A 27092-nucleotide genomic window follows, 5' to 3' on the forward strand; every position below is an offset into this window, starting at 1 on the left:
CAGCATGCGATCAGTAAGAAGGAGGAAATTTTATTCTCATTAACTGTTGCAGATTTACTGCAGTGAAAAAGGGCTATGTAACCCGAGATGTGACAGTACAGAAAGATCAAAGCCATGGACTGGAAACTAAATAAACCCTCTGGCTACTTCCTGCAAGGAAAATTCACTTTGGCAATGTAAAACAGAGCCCAGTTAAAAACTACTCTCAGTTTTATGAGCTGTCATAGCAGCTCAAGTGGTTTGGACCGGCTGAGTTTAGAACATTATATTTCCTTGTTTTTGTCTTAGATACTTCTGTAAGCAGTTTTATAGACCCTTTTTTTTTTTTTTTAAACACAATAACCAAAAAAAAAAAAAAAAAAAAAAAAAAAGGCAACTCTTTTCTTTTGGTTGAAATTGAGAAGGTAACCCACTCAACTTATTAAAGCAGGCAGGTCTTCATTGCACATTCTTTTCTCATTTACTACAGTTTAATATTTTGCTCTTAGATTTATTTGGCAATTATAAATATAGTTTAATAATTCATCTGCAATCTATACAATTCCTATTCAAAATAAGTGCAAATCAGTTTACAGAACCCATATGGCTCATATCTGAGGGGTGAGCTATTTGTAAGAGCACATCTGGAAGGACTATGGGCAATATGGAAAATATGGGAATTAATTAATATTATGTTTAAAAACCTATAGGCTCTAGATTTCATGTTTTTTAAAACAAATAAAAATATTTGGTTTAACATTTCTAACCTAAGGAATTTTTTTAACAATTGTTCATAAATACTTAAATCACATGGTTAAATCAATCAAAACACAGATGGGTTACAATAAATCAACTTTAAATTAGAGAGTATCTCTGAGTTGAGGAGTAAACTCAATATCACCAAATCCAGATTTACAGGAAATAAAAGACATGATGTGTTTTCCTCTCTTATTTTTTTGGAGGGAGTGGTTGTGTTTATCAAACAAATTGCTTACGGTTTTGTTATTCTCATTAGAATGTCAATAAGCAAGGCTTTATAATGGCAATTTACATCCTATTCCCTTAAAAAAAAAAACTTTTTTTTTTTTTTTTTAAATAAGTGCATTGTTCACAGGTCAAACATGTCACAAAAGCAGTCATCTTTGCTTATGGACTTCCTATTTTCTTTACATTTAAATTTACAACTAATTTTTATATATTTGTATAGTCAAAGAAATACAATTAATACATATGAAAATATATAAACTTTAGCACTAGATAATCCTTCTTAAAAGGTGGCGATATAATTAACTTCCCGGCCACGACTGGATTAACTTCCATGTCATTTCTTCTAGTACAAAGCTACACCATAATTGATGTGTTAACATTTTTATAGGATCCAGTCGTAGTCCGATTACTTTTTTTATTTATAGACTCAGTTATGCTGCATTTCTTCTAAATAAAAGTCCTAATAAAGTGACAGTAAATTTCGTTTTCCTTTGGAGCATCTTTGGGCCTTATATACAGCTAACACGTATTGCTCAGATCACCAGACTGAAAATGACCACAAACTTAACGAGAGCAGTTTTGTTGCCAACTTCTTCTCTTGCTTCTAAATTTCCAAAGGAAAGTAAATCACTTAAAATATTTTTACAAGTCAGGAGTATAATTTCTCTAGGATAAAACATCTTCCCAAGTTTCCAGAATTCCAAGCCTTGAATTTTGGCTTGTATTTCTATATTTCAGTAAAGTTTACAATTTGCTAATGCTGATGTGTGATAATCTAATAAAAATCTGGCCTTAAAAGTTATAGGCCCAATTTACTAATAAAACCTAATTCAATTCTCCTTGGGAAATGCAAATCATTAGTGTCCCAGCAGCAGAATAAGCCTTTGTTTAAGGCTAGGAAGACTGTTGTCTCTATAAAATGTCTAAACAAATAAGACAATTAAGACTAACATATGAGGATTCATATATAGGTAGAAAACAACAGCATCATGTATATAAACATGTACATTAATTAGCTAAATAAATGATTTGCATGAGATATTAACCCTTAGAGACAGATTATTTTGCTCATTTCACCCTCATTTTTTATATGATTGGATTCTGTGGAGAACTTTTATTTTGTTTTGTTTTTATTTTTCTTTATTCTGTGGAGAACTTAATGAACTAAGAAGTACTGAAGAGAATTTAACAGTAGTTAAATTACTTATTAGTTCACTATTAATTACTTAAGTAATTAATTACTTAATGTGTTCATACATTTTTAGCAACTTGCCTCCAAGCAATCTGAAGCATCAGTTTGCAATCAACTATGTAAAATATATGAAAGCAAAGTAGGTAAACAATGTTGTGCTGCACAGCAGAAACTACATATCTAACTCTGATTTTTAATAACATTTACTCTAAGATACTATAAAGCACAGTTCACTGTTAGACTAATAAATCTGCCTGCCTTTTGGAGGCCATACTGGTATAATAGTAAAGGCTTCACTATTTTGGACTACTCCCTTAAAAATCTCTAAGCCTTCATTTCTACTTTTGTTAAAATAGAGACAGGACTACCCTTTCCCTTATCTACTTCACACACTATCCATGATCAAATGAAATACATGATGATATATACATAAGTGCAAGTTACTATTTTTTGTACACTCTGATTTAGACCAAAAAAAAAAAAAAAAGCCTTAAACATTTTTCCTTGAAACTTTTAGGAGGCTCCTAAGACATGTCACCTCCTGAAATAAAAAAAATATACTGGCAGAATGGCTATGTATTTAAAAAGAAAAGTGCAATTTAGTGTAATACAAATTATGTTACAGCCCGAGTCTCATAGTGTAAAAGTCACTTATTTGCATTGACTTAACGTTCCCATCAGAACTGTGTTACACAGCTATTGCATCTTGTGTTCTCCTGTTTTCACCATTCCACAAGCTTAAGAGTAAAATTTCATTACCTTAGATATAATTTTACCTGTCACATAGTGTTATTTCTTATAAATGGTTTAAGAAATTTTACCATATTTTCTGTTTGGTTAATATTGGTGAAAGGAGGAAGAACTTAAAATGACTAGGTATTAACACTGATTACTAATCTTGAAATACATGCTTACATATATTAAAAACAATGCTATTTGGGTAACTTAATACAATTATAATAAAAATTTTCACAGATCTAGATATTTTTAGACCAAATAATACACCCTGAAACAGAGCAACTTTCAAAACTAAATAGAATATTGTCTGTTACCCAACCCCACTGGCTTCTATAAAGAAGTTCTCCTCTAACTGTTTTAATTATGATTTAACATAATTGCATTTAAACTGAGAAGCAACTCTTGCAAATATCTCAAACTAGATACAGCTAAGAACAAATATTAGGGACCTATACAAATGTGTATGCCAAGAACAGAGTCGATAAAAGGTATAATAGTGCCTTGTGTATACAAAGCATTTAGTAAGTTTTTGTTTTTTAATGTTATACATTCTTTAATAATAGGCTTGTCTTAAAATGAAAATATGTTTACATATTAAGATTAAATCAGTGAGTCTATTGTCATGTTTTATACATACAACTGAATATAAATAGAACGACCAAATACTCCAAAAATACCGTCAACTTTCACTACTAGAAATCATAGATGTGGCAGTAGTATACTCACTTTTATGCTACCAAAACATTATAGGTAAATAACATTTTTTTAAACAGAATTTTCTATAAGGAAAAACCAAATGAAAAGCTCTCTGTGGTCAATTCTTTAAAAAGTGGAGAATTTAATGTAAAGTGATTATCTATTGCTAAATGGATCTGCTTTTACCTATTTTGACCTTTATATTTATGCTTTTTAAAAAATTTTTAATGTTTGTTTGTTTTTGAGAGAGAGAGAAACAGAGCACGAACAGGAGAGGGGCAGAGAGAGAGGAGACACAGAATCCGACGCAGGCTCCAGGCTCCGAGCCATCAGCACAGAGCCTGATGCGGGGCTCAAACCCACAATCTATGAGACCATGACCTGAGCGAAAGTCGGACGCTTAACCGACAGCCACCCAGGCGCCCCCTTCATATTTATGCTCTTAAATCAGAACCCTGGAGTAATATAATCTAATATATGGATAATATCATGTGACACAAAAGCAGCTGCTAAAAATAACATTCACTCCACAATTAGATAGGTGTACACTACACTCACTAAACTCAGTGTATTTATTTTCTTTGACACACACTCACTTTAAAAGGATTTTTTTTTAATGTTTATTTACTTTTGAGAGAGAGAGAGAGAGAGAGAGAGAGAGAGAAAGAGAGGGGGACACAGAATCTGAAGCAGGCTCCAGGCTCTGAGCTGACACCACAGAGTCTGACACAGGGCTCGAACCCACAAACCACGAGATTGATCCTGACCTGAGACAAAGTCAGATGCTTAACTGACAGCCCCCCAGGCACCCCAATCACTTATTTTTTTAACAGTTCATTTATCTAGTATTTATTTTTTATTGATTCATTAAGGATAAATTGTTAGAAATGAAATCACAGAGCTAAAGGAAGTGAACAATGTTAAGGATCTTGTTCTTGATTACCAAATGCATTCCACAAAGGTTTTATCCATTTAAATTCCCACAGAGGTGTATCAGAGTACTTATTTGCTTCTATGTGTGGGAATTAGTATTAAAAAAATTTTGGCAATCGATAGGTGAAAATGGAATTTGGTTGCTTTATTTTGTAACCACCATATCTGGAAAAAATTACTAAAGTCAGGAGTTTTTTTAAAGGCTTCTCATAAATGTTCTCCTCTGGGCAAAATTGATAGGAAAAGAAATCTATAAATAATAATCTATAATAATTTTTTTAAAGTTCATTTTTAATGCTTATTTATTTTTGAGAGAGAGAGAGAGAGAGAGAGAGAAAGACACACACACACACACACACACACACACACACACAGAATCCGAAGCAGGCTCCAGGCTCTGAGCTGTCAGCACAGAGCCCGATGCAGGGCTAGAACTCACCTGAGTGGAAGTTGGAAACTCAACCAACTGAGCCACCCAGGTGCCCCAAGCTATAATAATTTTTGATAAAAATTTAATAACACACTAAATAAAGCAGTATTTTAGTTAATGATTACCTTTAAAAGATTTCATAAGTATATACCAATTCATTTCGTTCCTAAAATACTGCTGAACAAATGGATGGTCTCAATGTCTATCAAAGGAACTACTTCTAGGAGGTTCTTTTCATTTTCTTTTGATCCTTCCATATACTTTCTATACTACTTACTCAATAATGAAGATCACTAAAACTGTATTAGAATGGAAGAGTTTGGGTTATCATTCAAAATTGATATCAATTTTTATAGGCATATTTACATTCCTCTCAATAGAAAAGAACTTCCTGACTAGCCAAGTGAAGGGTTGTAACAAAGACAATAATTTGATTTCTCCTTTGAATAACTGCTTTGAAATAATCTCATGATATTCAGTTCTAAGCGTAATATGTAGGTCTGTGAACACCACACAATGCCTTTTAGATTGAGAACATGTCATTTTGAGGTTACTCTTTTCAAATGAAAAAACTGGCTGAATGGCTGAGCATACTGGCCTTAGAACTAAAGAAATTAGCCTAATTTTCACATGTAGAGTCCCTGTCTCAGGAAAAAGTTATACATTTAAAACCGTGGGTAAAAGATCTTTTTTTATATATTGAGAAAATAATTTGTCAGTTCTATTCAGGAGGATTTTAAAGTGCAACTGCCATTCCAACTGTGATTTAATGTTTGAAAAAAATAAATTAGAACAGAATAAAAAATGTATATGTATAATATATAATACACATAATGAACAGAAAGTTAATGTCAAACAGAAAGTTAATGCTAAGAAGGGGAGAAAAAGAGGCAGGCTACATAAAATATGTACAGAAAATGAAAGTGTGAGAATCAGATGCTCAGATAATGGCTTTGACTCCAGTGAAATGGTCAGTCAATGACATCAGTGTGCCAACCACAAAGAAGAACTCCAGGCCTGAAAAATATTTTTCAAAGCCCCAAGGAAACCTAAGCAGTCTCTGCAATTTTTTTTCCAGTTTATGAAAATTGGATTCCTATAAAAGAAAAATGGACCATTTTTACTGCAACAAAACCTGATTTGTAAAAGCTGGAAGCAGTTTAAAAATACTCAACATGAGGTTCTTGTTAGTCTTGAAAAGTAAGAGTTATAATAAAAAAAAACGGTCCAAAAATATGGTACGGATATATTGTATAGAAGGGGGAAAAAAGCTAGTCCTACTCCTATTATTTTTAATTAGCTTCAATAGCAAGTTCCACTTTACTTTCTAACACCAGTTCAGATGTGTTTGGGGGGAAGATTTACATCTAACCCTCTGGGATTGGCAACTCTATAGCTAACCTGAGAGCCCTAATGTATTTTGCATCACCTCCAAGTGTTGGGAAATTCTGGCGCCAAAAGGTTCAAACTGATAGTGACACATGTCTAAAACCCAGGATTTGCTGTCCAACTGCCAGTATCTATTTTATCAAACATTCAGTCTCCCCTGTAGAACAGGATAGATGAGTTTAACAATTTTCACTGTTTCCAATTACACTGCCTTGCTATATTACAAAAATGCAGGCATTCAGGTTAAGAAGGACCTCCTGACTTGGATTTTGAGAAAAATACCAATTTAAATGGTTTAAACGATTTTCTAAATCTGGCTCAGTGTCCCCATTTTAACAGATTTGTCCTATTACTAAACTTTGTCACTTTAGGAATAAAGGGAAGAATTTTTCTTTGAACAATTAAAAAATTAAAACTTTGCATCATACAAATTAGAAACGTATTCTTTGTCTTTCAGGAACTTGGGATCATGTACTTTACCTGAACCCACTGAAACAAACATATAAAACCACAAAGACCGAGAAGCCGCGAATACTGGTTGAAGAGCGTGCTTTTGCTTCATGTTCTCAAACCATTAAAAACAATAATAAAGATAAAAACTCACATTTTTTATATTAACTGTAAAAAAATTCTTCTTCCAGGGGTGCCTGGGTGGCTCAGTTGGGTAAACATCCGACTCTTGATTTCGGCTCAGGTCATGATCTCACGGTTTGTGAGTTCAAGCCCCACACAGGGCTCTGCGCTGACAGCATGAAGCCTGCTTGGGATTCTCTCTCTTCCTCTCTCCCTGCCCTTCTCCTGCTCTCGCTCTCTCTCTCTCTCTTTCTCTCTCAAAATAAATAAATAAACTTAAAAAACAATTCTTCTTCCAGGTAACTTGACAGTGCTTATTTATCAAACACATGTGATAAAGAACAACAGGGAAAGAATTTGTAAGTCATCTGGACAACCTCCCTGATTTAAAGGGACCCCCCCCCCCAATAGGTAATGTTTCCTCTCATTCAGAAATCAATCAAGACATTACACTTTCATAGTTAACCCAAATTCTTCATGTTGCCCATTAAGTCTGCATATTCTCAAGAATCTTTCCAATGGCGATGAAGAACAGAGTCCAATAGCTTCTGTTAACATTTTTTTTTTAAAAAAATCCTATTTTGTTTAAAATATTCCTATTTTGTTAAAGTAAAAAGTTTCAAAAGTAGTATTGTAAGTCAATGTTATTTGATCTAATAGGCTTTAAATTTACCTATTGGATATCAGAAGCTGAAAGTAGCCATTAGTTTAAAATTTCACATCTGGGACATTATGCAGCAAAATTATGCCAAAATATGTGAATAATTATGTAGCACTTTAAAATACTTAAATCTCTGCAGAATTAAAAAGTAAGCCAGAGTTAAGATGCATGGTTCGTTACTATCAAAGAAGAGCCTACAAATCCTATTAAGATAGAATCCTAACCAACCAAAAATGATTGAATAAAACAAAGTAAATGATTCCAGAGCAGGTCAATAAAATAAAAAGCAACTTTGGGTATTTGGCTATATTGTATACTTTCTCTGTATCTCTGCTGATACAACTGAGTCCCTTTTTATTTGATCTATTACCTATTAAAAAACTGAGGAAATTCATTGTAAATTATTTCTTCTGGAAATAAAAAGAGAAAATGATACAGTTATGTGATTTAAGGCCTAAAAAATTACAAAAGACAAGAGATGAAAGACTTAACTTTCTCAGGAGAAGTTCTTTTTACAGGTCAAACAATTCTCAAGTCAAAATGATTATAATAAATAAGTAGTTCACTCTTTTGATTTGAAAAAAGAGTCTACAGTAAGTTTTGTTAGCTAATCCTTTAAGCCAACATTACTGTGTTGTGTCTTTTATGATGTAAAGGAAGCTACTTAAATATTTTTGCCCTTGAAAAGGAACTGAAGGTACAAAGGTAAGAGGATTCCCTGAAGTCATGTTTTAAAAAAGTTACTAACAGAATTGAGGAATAAAATCCTGAAATCTTTGAACAGTGTATAATTTATTCATTGGGTACCACCATCTCTCAAAAAATTTTCATTGTTTTATAAAATGACCATTTTTGAAAACCAGAAATGAGAGATTTTGCTGAATTGAGCACAGAAAGTTCACTGTTTTGACTGCTCAATTTTAATGAAAGTGTTCAGGTTCTTAATCATATAATTATGTAAAAAAAAATGAAAGCAAGTCTTTCTGAAATAAGTAACATATGAATAATATCAGTCTGCTTTCTTTAGACTGGCAATATCTGCAGGAGATACCAAAATAATGTTTTTGTTCATAGTGAACAAAATAGTGAAACACATATGTGCCATAGTGAAACAAATATGCCAGCATAATTAATCCTGTGATGCTATCGGCAAAAATCTTCAATATAAATAATTAGGATTATATACCCAAATAATTTCTTCCTTTTCCAATTATGTTTCAGAAAACATTTTTACAGTGAATTGTCACATGATCGAGTATAGTAGTTACAATGATTAAACAGAGCCTCTATTGGAATAATTATAGCTAATATAGACAGAAACCTCAGAAGCAATCAAAAGCCGTATGCTTTCTGATGTTTAAATATGTTTAACTTTTATGTCCTAAGGCAAGGAGTTTCCTACCATGACAATCCAGTCACCAATGAAACTATTTCTGAAGTGATATTATTTATTTAAAATCCACTACAGAATACTGAACTGTATATAATGTTATATCACATTTCATGTAATACTCCTATGTTTTTCCACCATGCTTTTAAACTTTGGGTCACAACCATCAATGAGCTGTGAAATCACATAGTTGGTTGCAATCTGCATTTGAAAAATGAAATAGAATAGGATAAAACAGAATTCCTTCTTACTATCATTAAAAACTTTTGTCTTACTTACAGGCATAGGTATATATATGTATATAAACAAATATATATATGTATGTGTGTGTATATATTAATATATGTGTATATATATGTATATATAAACACACACATATATAAACAAATTTTTATGTGTACACTAAGTTGCAATATAAAATGTATTGCTTAATATGAGTTGTGGTTAAAAACACATACACACACACACACACACACACACACACACACACACTTAAAAGTCACTATAGTATGCTGTGTTTTCTTCCAAATTAGGCATCATGTTCTACCAGAGAGAATATAAGCTTTGAGACCTATAGACTGGAGTTCAAATTTTTTCTCTGCCACCCTACCTGTGATAGTTGGTCATTTAAGCTAAAATATTAGAGCCTTGATTTCTTCAATTGTAAAATGGCTATAATAATACTTGCTTTAAAACATTGCTGTGCAGGTTAAAGTAAATATGATGAATATTCATAAAACAGATTACACACAGATGATCAATATTGCTTGCAGTAATAATTATTGGATTAAAATGGCTTACTATACGTGATCATTAAAAATCATAACATATTGGTCACAACTGCATTCTTTCATGTAAAAAAATACATTAAACACATCCTTCAAAGAGAAAATAATTGATATTAATGAAAAGTAGAATTTTAGAAGAGGAAATTAAATCAATAATTTAAACAAAACCCCAAACATTCATCAAACCAGTGTAATGTGAAATTTCAACAAACTATTGCATCTCTAGGAATGATAGGAAGGAGAAAATAATGTACATACTTTCTGATAACATCTGAAAAATCTATGATACCAGTAATGAAGTAGGATATTTGCCAGGGGAATCTTTATTATAACTGTAAAACAACACTGGCATGCCATATATTTCTTAAATATTTTACTTGAATACCATGCAGGGAAGAACAGTCTTTAATCAGCTTTTAAAGTGATGTTTGAATAATTATTAAAATACATGAATCGTGTTCTTGTATTTTACTGGCTTTGGGGAGCACTTAGGGAAACAATCCTAGTTCATTAATTTGGCAAAAGTATTTCAATGGACAGCCTGTATTTTCCAAAGTGATGAAGCATTTTTATTTTCAGATCTGCCATCTCCATTTTTTAAATATAAAATGTGACTTCATAAGTTAATTTAAAATAAAACAAGCATGTTCTTGAAAATATTGAGGACTTTTTCCTCTTTAATGAAAAAAGATAGAGAAATGGGGAGTGAAGAGATTTCTAGCCTTTCAAAAACAAGGGAGGCACCATATATTAGATTTTTCTTGGATGACTATTTACCTGCCAGGAAATGAGTGCTGCCCAACTACATCTCCATTTTGAAGGTGATAATCATTGAAGAAATCTGGACTTATGGCTCCTTCAGAGGCAATTAATCCATCTAGAAAGAAGGAAAATTGGTAACCAGTGAAACATATTTGTAGGGAATAAGAAGGAAACTATTCTATCAAGCAACAGAAGAAAATAATCTATATGTTTAATCTGGAAAGAGAAATGTTAGCATGACATGCTGCTCTCGCTGGAAATATGAGCAAAAGACCATATACACTTAAGTGCTCACAACAACGCAGCACAACTGAACATTTCTTGAGCATTTACTATGTGGTAGTACAATCCTACCATGGAGATAAATAAGACAATCTCTGCCTTCAAGGGACTTAATAGTGTTTGGAGAAAAAAGAAAAAAGATAAGGGGTGAGGTAAGGTAGTATGGGACAGTAAGGATGGTCCAGGCTAAGAGAAACAAAATGAATACAGACAAGGAGACATTAAATAGCCTGGTGTCAGGGGTACCAGGGTGGCTTGGTCGGTTAAGCTCTTGATTTTGGTTAAGTTCTTGATTTTGGCTCAGGTAATGATCTCAGCGTTAGTGATCAAGTTCGAGCCCTGCATCGGGCTCTGCACTGGCAGTGTGGAGCCTGCTTGGGATTCTCTCTTTCTCCCTCTCTCTCTGCCCTTCCCCTCCCCCCTCAAGATAAACCTTTTTTTAAAAAAAAGAAGTACAATTGTTTTTTGTATAATGATCTTGTGTCTATAACCTTACTGTACTCATTCATTAGTTTTAGTAGTTTTTTAGTTTTTAGTTTTTGAGTTCTTTTTCTTTGCTTATAAAGTGCTTCTTTTCCTATATCTAAGTCTTTGTTATTACTTCTTGTTGATTTTAGAGTGATACTACTTTCTTACTTGCTCCAGTCTAAGCAATAAGATAACGTACTATTGATAGAATGATGAATAAGTTAAGAATAAGAAAAGAATTTGAGGAAAAAAGTTCTAAGTGATGGCATCAGGACTATCGTAGGCATAGAACAAATATATTTCAGTATATGGCTTTTTAATAATTATCTGAAAAGGGCTCAGGCTTTTTAAAGTTTCCTTTTCTGAAGTATTCTGGGTTGTTAAGTGACCTATAGATAAATATTGGCTAGGTCATACTCACAATATTGTTTATAAACCTGGCACATAGTAAGCAAAATTGTTTAGTCACCGGATGATTATTTTACACCTACCAGTTGCATAAAACACTTTACTAGGTTCTGTGGGAAATACAAAAAATTGCAGTTTCTGTTTTTAAGAATTTTAGATTAAGTGAAATGTAAGACAAACACTTAAGATGCAATTAAATAACACATTTCACTAATAAATGATCTACAACAGGAATGAATGTATGTACTGAAAGTGCTGGAGGCAGAGGAAGCTAAAGAGAGATTACTGTGTTCTGCACAGGTTAGAAAATCTTACTTGGAGAGGAGGGAGGAAGCAGTATAACTGATTTGAGTCTTGAAAGATAGGTAGCAATTAAATGACAAAATCTGTTTGAAGAGTAAGGTTACTACAAATCAAGTGAATGGCAGAATTAAGTAATAGTGTCGGCAAATGAATGAGTGAGCTGATTTGTACTTCCATATGACAAGTATACTTACTTGTTACATATACCCATTTGTTACATTCACAAACTAAAGATTTGTATTATTACATAATTGTTGAAGTGTTAATATCTTTGGTATTTCTCTTATTGCTTTAGTAAATTTTGAATGCTTAAGAGGTAGCTTAAAAGTATCTAATATTTAGTCCAGTTTCTCTGTCCTCTAAATGTTAATAAATCAAAAAGACCAGTTAAACACAAAAAGTTATAAAAAAATGAAATTATGGAAAATGCCAGGATACAACAGATTGACAGTTAACCAGTTAAAAAAACAATTTTATCTGGATTGAAGACTTCTCAGGAGCATGGCCAAAATTAACAAGGGTAAGATCACAAAAATCAACAAATTCCTCTGTTAAATTAAAACCAAATAACTGAAGATCAAGGTTTAAGAAACCTGCCCATTTCAGAGGAACATAGCTAAGTAAAATGCCAAGATAAAATACATATCACACTTTGAAAATGAATACAAAGATATTCAGCCTGCCAGTAGAATAAAAGATTCTAACACCCAGAAAATAAATACAAACAATAAGATACTGGAATTAAATTTTAAAAGTTTATACTACATGACCTAATGAAGTAAGCCAGATTAAGAAGAAGAAATTAAATGAAAAACTGTTGTCAATTTCTCAACATCTTCATTTTGACCCGGAGCTCCCATTGTCTTCAAAGGGAAAAAAGAGTAGCAAAAGGCTAAATGGAATACAGGAGACTACAAACTGGGAGCTCGTCAAATAGAGATCAAACTAAAAATGTCTGAGTTTAAAGATCAGTCAGCAATTTTATAAACCCAGAATACAATAAGGATGATATAATAAACATGACATTATGTAAGTACGAAACAGTAAATTTATACCTCTGAAATTAATTTCTAAGAATTCTAGGGCACAGCAATTCATTCAGTAAACTATAGCTTCTATTTGTGCCCTCTAATGCCTTAACAAAATTTAGGCAGCTCTGATAATATGGGCAACCTTTCTTTACTAGAATGAGGAATAAAAATTAAATTACACCCTAAATAAATAAAATCCTCAACTCAAACACCTCAACTTCTTTGGAAGTTGGAACTTTGGTAGTTTGGAGCTACCCTATTTGTTTCTCAGCATTCTGCATTCCAAATTAATTCTTTTATAGAAAAGATAAAAAGGAATCGTATATTCTTGACTCCAAGTCCAGATAAATCTAAGAGTGCCCTTCCAAAGCTCCTACTCTAACACTGATTCAAAGATAGCAATAAGGAGCCAAAGAATTTCAGGTAACATTTAAACTACCAGAGAACAAACAGAAGACCGAGATGATCTACACCAGAGCACTCTGTAAGCTGTAGAGCATTATACCCATTTAGGTTATTAAATTATATGAAACCTTTTAGACCACAGTTATACAACACACCTTTCTGAGGTGCTCCTAGTAATGATGATAATAGGACTATGAGTAAAATGGAGTAGGTACTGGAACAAAGATGAGATCTAAGCACATTTATTGTTAGCACAGGTAATTTATGAACTTTCTGATTTTTGAAAGTCAGTTAAAAAACTGACTTATAGACATTGTGAAGAAAGGTAAAAAATACAAAACCTCAATATCTTCTTATATATTGTTACTAAAATAAACTTTATTTTTTTAAGTCAAGAGAAAACATAACATTGGGCTCCTTAGTGAACTAGGCAAAAATGAAATTGTGGCTGTGTGGCAGAAAATAGGTATCAGTAATGAAGAGAATGAGAAAAAGAAATGACTAAAATAAACCATAACTTATTGGGCTATACCTGATAAGAGATATCACAAAAGCTATGAAAATAGTTTATATAAAATATTAGTATAAACTATTATTATAAAACTATGGCTTTACAATAATCCTGAGATAGAAACAAAGTACTGTCAACTTCACATTCCAGAAATATATCCACATATTAAATGCTAAGAATAAGATTCAGCAAACTGATAAACAATAAAAAGTAAAAAGTCATTTAGAAATATGTAGTAGTGATTCAGCTTTATAAATAATACTTTCTCTGTGGGTAAATTTGCTTTCAGCAAAAAGCAGCATTTTCATGATGGAAGAGGAAATTACTCAGCGACTATAATCACAATAATTCTAGACTCTAAAGAAAAAAATACTGTAACTAAAGGAGATACTAGATTCCTATTTTCATAGGACAACAGCAAGATCCTTTAAAAAAATAAAAGCAAGAGAGAAACACATATTTTGACATATTTAACAGTTTGAAAATATAGAAGGCAATACTAATGACTAGGAAGCAGCAAATGCTATTTCATCTTAAAGTGAGAGACAAGACCCAGGGAATCACAGGAGATTTAGCTTAACCTCTGTGGCTGAAAAGCTACTAAGGCTGCTTTTATCGGAAACCCCCTACAGTTCCATGGAGACCAAAGACTTAAATAAGATGGCTCAAGCATTCAAATGAATCTGCAGTTTTACAAATTTACCTGATGTTTCTGAAGATACAACCACACACAATAAAAGACAAGAGGCTGGTATTATCTAAATTTTAATGACACATATCGAGAGAGAGCACAAAGACTCATTTAGCTGAACTATTCATGGAAAATGAACTAGGTAAAATAATGGACTAAAATAATACAGATGGCTTGATACGAGATCTTTATCTTTAAACTCACAGCAATGTAATCGCCCTTATCAAATGTCTACCATGTCATCAGGCTACAGGGATTTAAAAAACAACCATGAGGGTATCTAATGATAATATTCCACTTCTCATATGCTTAAATTTGATTTTTTTTCCATCAGCTGTGGCTATTTCTAAACTTCGATATATAAAATATATATATATATATAATTCAGATCTCCCACAAAAGCAGAAGTTGTACATTTTAATTATAAAACACCTCAGAAAAATGTTTATGATTTCATTTTAAGAGGTTAATGTAAATGAATCAATTTTGGGAATATAGTATAATTTTTTAGAAATTTGTCCTGAAGTTCTAATTATACTAAAGCAAAGTTGAATACCGAGGTGGTTTCAGTTGTGGAAACTAGTAATCGATTCACACTGAAAACTAGCTATCAATCTTCAAAGCAAGAAACCTGATTCCAAAACATTCTGATTCCCGTTAACAAAAAAATTTATATCATATATATTTTACATCATTTCACTTCATGAATATCTGAATATGTAAGGAACAGCTGCTTGCTATTACTGAACTAAGACATTCTGGTTGGCTGAAATTAATGATCTACTCCATCTGGTTTAAAACACAAAGCAGTATTTCATAACTACTGTAGAGTTTGGTTAGGAAGAAATTCATTTAACTTTTAAAGTAAAGTATCAATTTTACAAGCTTCTAGTATCTACATCAAATATAAAAATAATATAGTTTATGGGCAATCTGCACAAAACAAAATTATGAAAATAAAGTGTGAATGAATACATAGCAGGGGGAAAAAGCAAGCCACCAATTCAGACATAATTACTTTGATGCTTTTTATATCCAATCTGCTACAGATCTTAATTAGAAATCCTTTCTTCCTCTCAACGAAATGACTTCAATGAAGTAATATTAATATTGGCAACAGTGCAACACTTCAAAAACCAGAATATGCAAGAGCTTACCAGTCTTTGTGCCAAACTCATCCTTGGAAAAAGGCAGCACAGTAGAATCAACAAAGTTATAATATATGCATGATTTATGTAAAAATTAAATTTTACCCTGAAAACACTAGCAGAGTTCAAAGGAAAAAAAAATATTACTGTAAAGTGTCTAAATCTTCCCAACCAAGCAGAGTTTATTAGTTCAAGACTAAAGCAAACCCATGGCAAAATTAGACTGTGCAAATGAAATACGTTAGAAAACAAAACATAAATTAGTTAAGTTACATATTTAAATGAATACAGGATACAGAAAAAATATTACATTTTCACCAGAGGTCAGAAACCTTGAGGATGTCATTTTAAGTTATACATTGTAGAAAGCAATAAACTAAGAGTAATTAATTTTCCTAGGTACAACCTTTTTTTCTGGAGAGCACATCCAAGACTAACTGGAAAAAAATAATGGTGAGTTAATAGGTTTGTATGGTGTGTATGGATGGTACTTCTGAAATCATTCGGAGAAGTCTATTTATATATCATAAGAAGTGCTTCCAAAGCTTGGGAATGAGCAAGGCTGGTAGACCAAAATCCCTATTTATGGCACACAAACTGTTTAATTTTGCCTTGGTTACCGTCTTACCGGAGTTATAGAAAAGGTCAGGTCTTTCGAGAATATCTCCTTCATGGATATATGGCTCAATTCGATCATCACCATACAAGTACTGCTCACTCTCATCCATCTGACGGCTCTCTACCATCTCTAGCCACTGGGAGTTATGCCAGCGGAACTTTTCACTCTGAATTTTCTTAGCCCATTCTTCATCATATTCCTATTGAAAACAAATAGTCAAGTATTACTGCATAAGCTTATAAAGTTACTCCCTTGGCCCTCAGATAACAGGTTATAATAATAATTTGGAGATTCTTCATTTGGGTCAGAGGAAACATTAAAAATACCCATTCAGAATTATTCTATACAATAATCAATAAAACCAATTAAAGACGTATGTTAAAGGCGTCTGTTTGAATTACCAATTGCGAATGGTAACGGCAAAAACTGGAAAAGTTTAAACTTCACAAATTCTCTATTACTAGAATTTAGGTAAGCAGTCAGACTTCAGCTCCCAAAGAAATTTGTGGCAATAGTTACCTGTAATGTTAGTTACCACTAATGATAGGTGGTTAAGCATCAAAATGGTATCTTTCATGATACCTTATTTTACATAGTACTTCTTAATAGGAAAGAAAGCACTTGAAAAGAATGTCTCCTAACTACTGAAATGGTTTACCATTAAAATAACAGAGTTTAATTTAATTTTGTTTCAACCCCAAAATAACATTATCTTATTTAGTCATAATTATTTCTTTAAATGTCTGTCTCCTCCTCTGATCATGAACTCCCGAGGAGCAAGACTGTCTTCTTCACTGCTGTATCTATAATACTTGTTCACAGAGAACCTCCTTGGTGAACATTTCTGATATAGGCAAGTTATATAGGCAAGTTATTATTAGCTACAGATCAACCTATCTAGCTCCCTACTTTTCCCAAAGACTGTAGTTATTCTGACTAGTGTATTCACTTAACAATGAATGGACAGTACCAATGATGGCATAGATTAAAAAAAAAAAAAGATTTCAGGTATTTCTTGTCATTATAACTCTAGAGTCTTAGTTTTAAATTCCTCTGGCATATCTTTAACATTTTTGTTTATAGTTATCTAAAAGAGTTGGAAAGGTACCACGCAATAGTACTGTCCTCCAACAGTCAAGATGACCATGATAATTAACAGATGGACCAAATACACATTGTAGTTAAATAATGAGCAATTTTCATAGAAAGCTGAGGCTCAAGTAAAAAACTGTCATCATAGAAGGAATTTCTGGGATGTCCTAATTATTAAGCTTTCTTTAACTTGTTTTCATGTTTATTTATTTATTTTGAGAGAGCGCGCAAATGATCAAGTGTGAGTTGGTGAGGGCAGAGAGAGAGAGAGAGAGAGAGAGAGAGGGAGAGAATCCAAAGCATCCTCCACACTGTCACTGTCAGCACAGAGCCTGACGTGGTGCTCAATCCCATGAACCATGACAGCATGATTCAGGCTGAAACCAAGAGTTGGAGGCTTAATCAACTGAGCCACCAAGGTGCCCCTAAGCTTTCTTTTTTGATAGTTAAATATTAACATTCCTATTAGTTCTCAATCTATTTCCTAATATAATTATTTAAAATTTAATTGTATGAAAGAGCGATTATAAACATTATTGTATTTTATTTTAAAAATAAACGTATTAATCCACTCGTTATAATTTCAATATTTAAATTGCTTAAGTTTTTACTCCGAGTTAAATCTACAATTTTAACCTACATTTGAAATTGACAATTTAGATATAAACAATAAATTCTAAATCCAAATGCCATCTTGTTGATATGCTTACAGTGAGTAGATCATATCGTATCATCTAAATATAATTTATACAATCATTCATCTACTGATCACATGTAAGTTCTTCTGATAAAATGACATAATACACGTAAAGCATTTCGAAAATCTATATTGAAAACACTTAATGTTAGTCAATACTGTTAATTAATTGAAGAAGGTACATTAATTGAAGTACCTAATTAACTGAATTAGGTAGGTACTATAATTAGGTACTATTAATTATCATCTTTTTACAAATGAGAAAATGAGCTCCAGAACACTGAATTAACTAGATCAAGTGCACACTGCTAGTTGTGGCTATTACAGCTTTGTAAACCTTGGGCTGGCAATGTGAAAAAGGCAGAGGATAAATGAGTATTTGTCAGGGTCACTGTAGAATGGATTCTTCAGTAATGAGAATATAATAAATGAACTCCACAGTCAACTTTCAGCTCTAAGAGTCTATGAATGTGTTGAGTTGTTGACCAAGCAGTGATAGGAGACAAGTGGCTCTGGTCTGGTTAAGTATATTACATAACACATTATATTCTCAATCATGTGCTCTCTGACCTGGCTGTACATAGAAGGATGTTAGGGAAAGAGGGAGTTGAAAAAATAATGGCACAGTGATGTTGTTACAAGCAGTTTCATTGGCTACAGTTTCAGTGGTTCACTTTGGGTTTCCAAAATTAGACAGAATACTAAATTGTGCTAATTATGTAGTATGAGCAGTGTGATTAGCTTTAAAATAATTTAGCCCAAATGCTAAATATAATTTTGAACCTCTTTAAAATTCATGACTTCGCAAGTATACTTTTTGGTTCCCTATGTAGCACAGTGAATGTATTAGTTGCAAAGTTGGCTGCAAAAATATATTACTATCATATTAGAAGTGGCTAGATGATTTAAGAAGAATGATCACATATACTTACAGAAAAAAAAAGGATGAACTTATTGTCCATTAAGGTAAAAAAATTTAATGCATAAAAAAAGTAAAATGGTATTTTGGGGAAGAAATTCTCCATACTAATTGGCTTTTTTTCTAAAAGATAAGTTAGTTACAGGTCATCAAAACTCCCAGAATATGCCTTATAATATCATTATGCCTTATAATCCTATTAAATCTACATTAAATACTGGAGCTAATTTGATAGGTACTGTTTCTTTTGTGAGTACTAGTTTGTTTCACTTGGCAAGAGGTATGAAACTAACTTTACTTTTTAAAAATTTTTAATGTTTATTTTTGAGAGAGGGAGACAGAGCATAAGTGGGGGAAGGGCAGAGAGAAAGAGAGAGAGAGAGAGAGAGAGAGAGACACACAGAATAGGAAGCAGGCTCCAGGCTCTGAGCTGTCAGCACAGAGCCTGACGTGGGGCTCGAACTCACGAACGGAGAGATCATGACCTGAGCCGAAGTTGAAGCTTGACTGACTGAGCCACCCAGGCACCCCGAAACTAACTTTATTTTGATAGAAATACTTTAAATCTGATTATCTGAATGAAGAAGTGTTCAAGAAAGATGACAGAAAGATGTATGACTTGATTGTTTTAATTTAGGTTCAGGCTTAAGGATTCCTAGTGTAAGAACAGGATATAAAACCTAGTCAAGTGCTCAAAACATATTAAAATATGGGGTTTGCTATTTTACTGAGAGTAAAACTTGCCTCTTACAAATTTCTGTGAAATGTTACAAAAATAAACATAATTTAAAAAGTAAATTACATATCCATAAAGTGTATTTAATCTAGTAAATAATGCTCTGCACAAGGGAAAAAAAATCATGCTTATTCTAGGCATTACTATTTTACATGCTCCTCATAAGATTTCCCTATTCTAATAAAAGTACAGTAATAAATGTAGAAAGATGCTATTTTCTTCACAAATGCCCTGCAAACTTAAGCCTCTTATCACCTTTCAAGCTGAGAGCAATGTTCTCATTAATGAGCCTACACATACAAGGTTTAGTTTCTAAAATAAAAAAGACCACCTATCCACAGACTATCTATCCATTTGACAGAAGTCCATACACACAAACCAAAAATATCCATAAGCATCTACAGCTAACTTTTGATACTAAAGTTTGATTTGTTAGTGTCTTGGGGAAGCTGATTTTCCAAGGCAGTGAATTGGCACAGACCTAGCACTAATTGTAATTAGACTACCTTATGTTAATCTGAATTCCTTTACAGTTTTCACCATATTTCTTTGGTCACTTTATGAGTGAATAAACTCATAGAACCAAGGCATATCTTAACATTATAATGCCCAAGAGTATAGCAGCAATGATGCAGATTATACTGTCATTTTATTAAAAATAAAAATTTTTAAGTATTTTTGTACTACAAAACTATAGGTTTGATTTTCTATTACTAACATAATGATTAATGTGCAGATTATTGTTTACAGGATCGCAATGAAAACGCTATGGCTGTCTTAGGTCTTTAGAAAACAACAGTTTCTCCCTCAGGAAACAGGAGACAAAATATGTTATTCTGTACCAAGCTGTTTAATCATTTAAGATATAGAAAACTATGTTCTGCAGATGATCCAATGATTACAGATTCCTACTATAATGAATCCACTACAATGACATGAGGAGTTTTCATGAGGTAACCGTTAGCAACTATGTGTGGTGTTTTGTCATAGATCATTGCAAAGAAAATGGCAAAAACCCTTGACCAACCAGTATCAAGCCCTTAAAATCTCAAGAAGTTATAACATAGCTTTTTGAAATATTTATAACCATAAAACTATTTCATTATTGAAAGCTGAAAATTATAGAAAAAAATACCCATACCTTTAGCTAGCTAGAATCCTAATACTCTATATACACTATCGGTTTTCGATGACTTTCTTAAGTCCAATATTAATAGCTAACTTTAGGAAATACTTTTTAAATTTATTTTTAAAATTTAGAAGCTAAGTATGAGATATTATTAATATGTAGTACTTGTACCATAAAAGTTTTCTCTAGTTTGTGATAATATGGCCTTAGGTATTTGAATGTTTAACAAATACAGCATCTTGGAATGAAGCATGGAATGAGGAACACAATATTTGTTTAAATAATTGATTTCTCCTTTTCCTTAATAGTCAACATTAGTGAAAATGAGATAGTACTATTTCAACTAAAATGCTGGGTTTTGATTTTTATGTTTCTGAAACACTGATTTTATGTTCCAGATTACTTTCTTTTCCTTATTTCCTTCTCTCCTTCCTTCCTTCCTTCCTTCCTTCCTTCCTTCCTTCCTTCCTTCCTTCCCTCCCTCCCTCCTTCCTCTCTTCCCTCCTTCCTTCCCTCCCTCTTTCTTTCCTTTCCTTTCCTTTCCTTTCCTTTCCTTTCCTTTCCTTTCCTTTCCTTTCCTTTCCTTTCCTTTCCTTCCTTCTCTCTGTCATCTATTTATTTATTTTTGAAAGAGACAGAGAGAGTGTGAACAGGGGAGGGGCAGAGAGAGGGAGAGAGGGAGAAACCTAGGTAGGCGCAGAGCCTGACACAAGGCTCATACCCACAAAATGAGGAGGTCATGACCTGAGCTAAAATCAAGAGTCGACGCTTAACGGACTAAGCCACCCAGGCAGGCACCCCTATGTTCCAGATTTCTTAAAAATCAATTATTTTAGCTTATGCCTGTTGAGAGTCTATTTAGTACTAAATTAATAGGCTTGGACAGTGGTCCCAAGAGTTTTAGATTTCAGGAAAGTTTCAAAAACAAATCTGGGGGACTGATGTTGTATGTAAATCAACTACTACCTATTATTGACTTAGAGAAGAAAGACCATTTTAAGACTATAAATGTAAGAAAGACAATCTCAAAATGAAGATCTACCTATCCAAGACGAAACATGTTAACAACCTTCCATTTGTAACAGCTCCCCAGCCCTAACATCTCTCTCTGTGTGCCCCTCCCTGGACCTCCTCTCACTATTTTTTTAATTCCTCTCTCTCCCATTTTAGTGAAAACCAGTAAAAGCTTTATCATGCTCCAATGGATCAGCACTTAGCTATCTTCTGTATCTAACCTCAATGAGTAGAGTTCAACAGCCATGGCAAAGCCAGTTCCATTGTGTCTCGGAGTCTGAATTTATAGGAATTGATGGTATTACGGTATGGTATAGAACAAAGAACAGTGGATTAGGAATCAGGGGACTTGGGTTCTATTTCCAGGTCTGATACAAACAACCTTCTAAAGGCATTTTAATACCTTTTAGTCTCAGATTCTTCATTTCTAAAATGAAACAAATCTAGGTAAGATTTACTAAAGTTCTAACATTCTATAAACAAAAAAATGTATGATTAATACCCTTATTTCATAAAGCTTTTGAAATAATTATCCCCCCAAACTGAAGAATACTGGCAGTCTAAGGAGTTTATTTTTAAAAATTAAATATCAACTCTAAATGAATATCCAGTGTCAAACATTTAATAAATTCAACATATATCAATTAAAATCTATTCTCCCTAACCCCTCTCACCCAAATCCCCTTCCCTCTTAAATATCCCCTTCCCCCATTGTCAGGAAATAACTGGGAATTCAGGGATGTTACTGCTCAACCACAGCCAAGATACGTCATAAAAATTTATCAAGCTGTTGTGGAAATACACCAGGAATACAGTTATTTTTTCTTCATTTTGAAATACTTCTTTTCACAAAAATGGTACCCTGATAGCCTTGCTCTGAGACTTGAGTTTGTCTTGTATTTAAAGGTACACATGCTTTTTTATTTTCTTCTCAGCTCCTGACATGATCTTAAGCACTCAGTTTCCATAAAAACTACGTGTCATGAAAGACTTATGGTTTGATTTTAAATGGAATGTGCCATCCTTTTTGAAGTCCTACATCATTTTGTTCACTACTTAACCATAGAAACATTGTGAAGCCTCACCCAGCCTATTATCAGAGCCTGTTCACTATCAGAAAAACTCTTTGTAACTGGCTTCCGTCACACCTTGTATCTGATTAACACACTATAGGATAACATAGAGCTACATAGATCTGCTTTGTGTTCTAACACAGCTGATGGAAAACAGATTTTCCTTTCTCCTTTAATGTGACAGCCCCCTAATTGAGAATGTAATATGGTTTATTTAATACACTTCTTCATACTAAATTAAAGCAGATCTAGAGTAATTTAGTTGCTCATTAAGGTTAAGGTAATAGTCGCTAAACAGATGCCTTTTATATCGTAGAAAATACTTACCCCAATGATATGTATAGGATAAGTAAATATAGATATACACATAATTAAACACACACATAACAGAACTGTTGACTTTTAGGCACATACTACCTCCTTCTCAACAGTACTATCCCAAGTTTGTCCTTTAGTCTTGACTATGAATGACATTTTCTAACAGGACCTCAAATACAATGCTCTCTTTGACCTCTGTTTAAAGTGCTGGGGAGGCTCATCTGTGCAATATCATTTCAAATATCATGTTCAGTCAGGCCACAAAGTTAAAGATAGAACTAAATGAAATTTATTTAATTAAGAAATCATGATTTTTATCTTTTGTACTATGCTTGGGTTCTTTTGAATCCAGTATTGCCAATCAAAGGAAAACCACACACAATAAAGCAACAACATGCATAAAGCTAGCAAGGAATACATATACATTCATATACATACGATCACATTCATATCATACATATATATACTCTATATTCTAATGAGCTAGAAGAACATCCTAAATTTATGCCTTTCAGGTTTATACAATATAAAAATGAACTCCAAAAGAGGGCTAACCAAACTTATCTCTCTAAACCCAATTTGATTATAAGAATTGAGAAATAAAAAATCTCACTTACAAATCCGAGCCAATGAAAACTGGTACCAAAACTATAAAAGAAGCAAGAACCAACTCCACCTGTTCTGGAAAGAACACCTCAGTAGTTTTCTGTCAACTACTCACTTAAAAATTCTCTGCTCTGTGCCCATACTCAACCACTAAGTCAATTAAAACTGACTGCTGTCTACCCATTTTACCCAATCCCCACCCATTCCCTGCTTTTGAAAGCCAGCCCTGAAATAACCTGAGTTCTAACCCGGTTCTAATCTAATCCTATGAAGTCTAATCCTAATCTAATCCTATGAAAGTTTCTCCAACTGTCCCTTCCAAGATGTCATAAGACATCTTTTTAAACTGCTTTCCCTTGCTGGCAAGATTAATAAACTTCTGTAGGACACAGGCTGGCCTGGCAATTTTTGTGGGGACCATACCAATTGATGTCTTAGAGTTTATATGTAAACCTACAATGGTTTATCTCATTTTAAAACACCAGTCTTATTAAATATAATTTTGACTATCCGGGAATAAAGACAGCACCTAATTTTTCAAGTTTAAAATACCAAAACTAGATATTAATTCCAGGTTACTAAAATATACACAATTTTCCCATGATCACAGACTTACTAAAAGAGAAAGGGCTGTCCTTCAAAATCTCAGTGACACAAACTTGTGTTAGTATCAGATCACAGGGGCCTGTGGCTGGTCAGAAAGACAACAGACATTAATCCTTTACCAGAGAACCTAGGGACATCCCTTTTCCCATAAACACCTTGTAGATACAATGTACCATTAGTGCAGAACATCTTTTGCTAGGGCCATAGAGTAGTACCGCTCCTGGAAGGCAAGTTCACCTCTGGATGACAGTACCCTGTATTCTCTAGAGTCTAGGATGTAAACTTTTGTATTCTAGGGACTTTGTGTTGCTGAGTTTTATATTCCCAGTGCCTTAGTGTTTTGACACAGTACGTCCTTAATAAACATGTATTAAATGTTTTACAACCCAATAATGTCAGGGGAGGGATTTTTTTTTTTACCAACTGGGAAAGAATTCCTGAGGTCCTCAAATGCTTCACGCAAAGTTGAGGAAGTACTTAAGGATAAAAATCTAATTGGGGTTTTAGAAGCTCTCTATGTGTAGAGGGTTCTGTTCTTCCCTTCAGGATTCCCAAGGCTTGGAAGAGAAGAGACAACGATCAACTGCCATATATCCCCTTGGAAAACGAAGCTAGGCTCCTCTCCTCGTGTCCCTACTCACTGCAGCTACTCCAATCCCTGCCTCCCAAAGCTACACGTAAGGCCTAGTCAGACAGGTGACAACTTGCTCATGAGGCCATAGAGACCACATCACCAACCATATAACCCTCCAGGTACAAAGAGTACTACCACCCCACATCTGTTTTAAGTTGCCAATTGAGGGATTAGGCCCAAATTCATTAAACAAGTCATCACTAATGTAACATTTCCATAATTTGGGGGACAAGTTCTTTACGGCAGAAGGCATATTTCCCCAAGCACCACAAGGTATCGAATTTTTCTTAACTATTCCACGTTGTTCTGAGTAAAAATGAAGTTTGTTTTCTTAAAGACAAATTGCCTTAAACTACAAATATTCTCATTCTTTTTCTTTGCTTTCTTTTTTTTTTTTTTTTTTGATTTATTATTGTTCTAGAACACAGCCATGCTGAGAACACTAGGATATCAAAGCCTAGTGGTGAAAAGAATCTTAAGAGATCATCCACTCCCATTCTAGGCAGGTTTCTAACGATTTCAGAAAGTTGGTTATGTAGTTATTACTAATGCTTACTGGATGGAGGCTTCACATTCTCCCTTGGCAGCTTATTTCTAGTGTTTCATCATCTTTGCTGTGTCTAATCAAAGTTTCTCCTGTTTTGAATTAAGCCAATTTCCTCTTGTTTTACTCTTGAAAAAGATTCAGGACAAGCAAATAGCACCCTGAGTCATGATCAGTAATAGAGTCTGAGCTCAAAGAACCGGACTGGCAGCTATGTCTCAAGTGAACCTGAGAAGCTGTCATTTTACTGATGCATTAAAAAAGCCCACTCCTCAAATTTCTCCCAAATAAGGAGGCCTAGACAGGTAGGAGTGTCACTCTGGTCTGAGGTTAGCCGATAAATTGAGTCCGAATTAAAATAAGTTACTGCAGATTCAGAACGTGGGTAATTTAACAGATAAGGCACTTCTACACTAGAAGAGGCAGATTCCTGATTACCACACTGTCCTAATCAAGGCCTTTTGGTTAATTACCCTATTTAGAATTGCTGTGACATGGAGCTTTAAAATGCCAAATTCAGCCATTTTGTAGAATAATCTTAAAATATAAATAATAATATTAATATATCTGGCCAAAATACATACTCCAAATAATTTTCCACAGTTAAAATCCAAACAGTGAACAGATTATTTTCCAATACCATTTAAAATATTTAAATGGACAGAAAATAACATAGATTATTAACTGTACCAAGGAAAGAAAATGTTGGTCCATGAATTTAATCAACATATAAACTTCTCGGGGCACCTGGACAGCTCAGTCAGTTAGGTATCCAACTCCCGATTTTGGCTCAGGCCATGATCTCATGGCTTGTGAGTTTGACACCCGCATCGGGTTCTGTGCTGACAGCTGGAGCCTGTTTGGGATTCTCTGTCTCCCTCTCTCTCTGCTCCTCCCCCATGTGTATGTGCACGCACATGTACACGTGCTTTCTCTCAAAAATAAACACACAAAAAAATTAACTTCTCAACTAGGTCTGAGTTTTGGTCTAGTTTGAACAAAACAGAGAGTGACCATCATGTAGTAGATGCTTCATATATATTTTCTCTAACCCTAACAATAACTCACTAATCCTCAAAAGTGTCACTGTAAACTGAATCTTCAAAAAGTTATAAAATGTCTGAGATTATTCAGTAAGTGAAAGAACTAGAATTAATTGTATTCTAGATGCAATACTCTATTAGACCAAGTTGTCACATCATAGAGGCCAAAGTTGAAGATCAGAACCCTTACCCAACTGAGAAGGGGAGAAAAAGTTCTGAGAAATGGTGCAGTTCCTTACTATCAAGCCAAAACTGAACCAGGGCCTGGACACTTATACGTGTATAGTAGCAGAAACG

At 33.5% G+C, this 27092-nt stretch overlaps 1 protein-coding gene and 1 long non-coding RNA gene across 6 annotated transcripts in view; one reads left to right on the top strand and one right to left on the bottom strand.

Annotated features, from left to right (window-relative positions):
• The window catches only part of KIFAP3 (kinesin associated protein 3), a 178875-nt gene that overhangs the window by 21079 nt on the left and 130704 nt on the right, over positions 1-27092 (bottom strand). For all 5 annotated transcript variants that reach the window (XM_042975506.1, XM_042975505.1, XM_007077026.3 and 2 more), the window contains 2 exons: positions 16394-16583; positions 10534-10633 (listed from right to left, as the gene is read on the bottom strand). In XM_042975506.1, coding sequence (XP_042831440.1) covers positions 10534-10633; positions 16394-16583 — 290 coding nt within the window. The remainder of the gene's footprint in view (positions 1-10533; positions 10634-16393; positions 16584-27092) is intronic.
• The window catches only part of LOC122235740, a 28922-nt gene continuing 15212 nt past the window's right edge, over positions 13383-27092 (top strand). The window contains exons 1-2 of the long non-coding RNA XR_006213760.1: positions 13383-13494; positions 16165-16218. This is a non-coding gene — a long non-coding RNA (uncharacterized LOC122235740). The remainder of the gene's footprint in view (positions 13495-16164; positions 16219-27092) is intronic.

This window comes from Panthera tigris, chromosome F3 (genome assembly GCF_018350195.1).
Source record: "Panthera tigris isolate Pti1 chromosome F3, P.tigris_Pti1_mat1.1, whole genome shotgun sequence".
Taxonomy (NCBI): domain Eukaryota; kingdom Metazoa; phylum Chordata; class Mammalia; order Carnivora; family Felidae; genus Panthera; species Panthera tigris.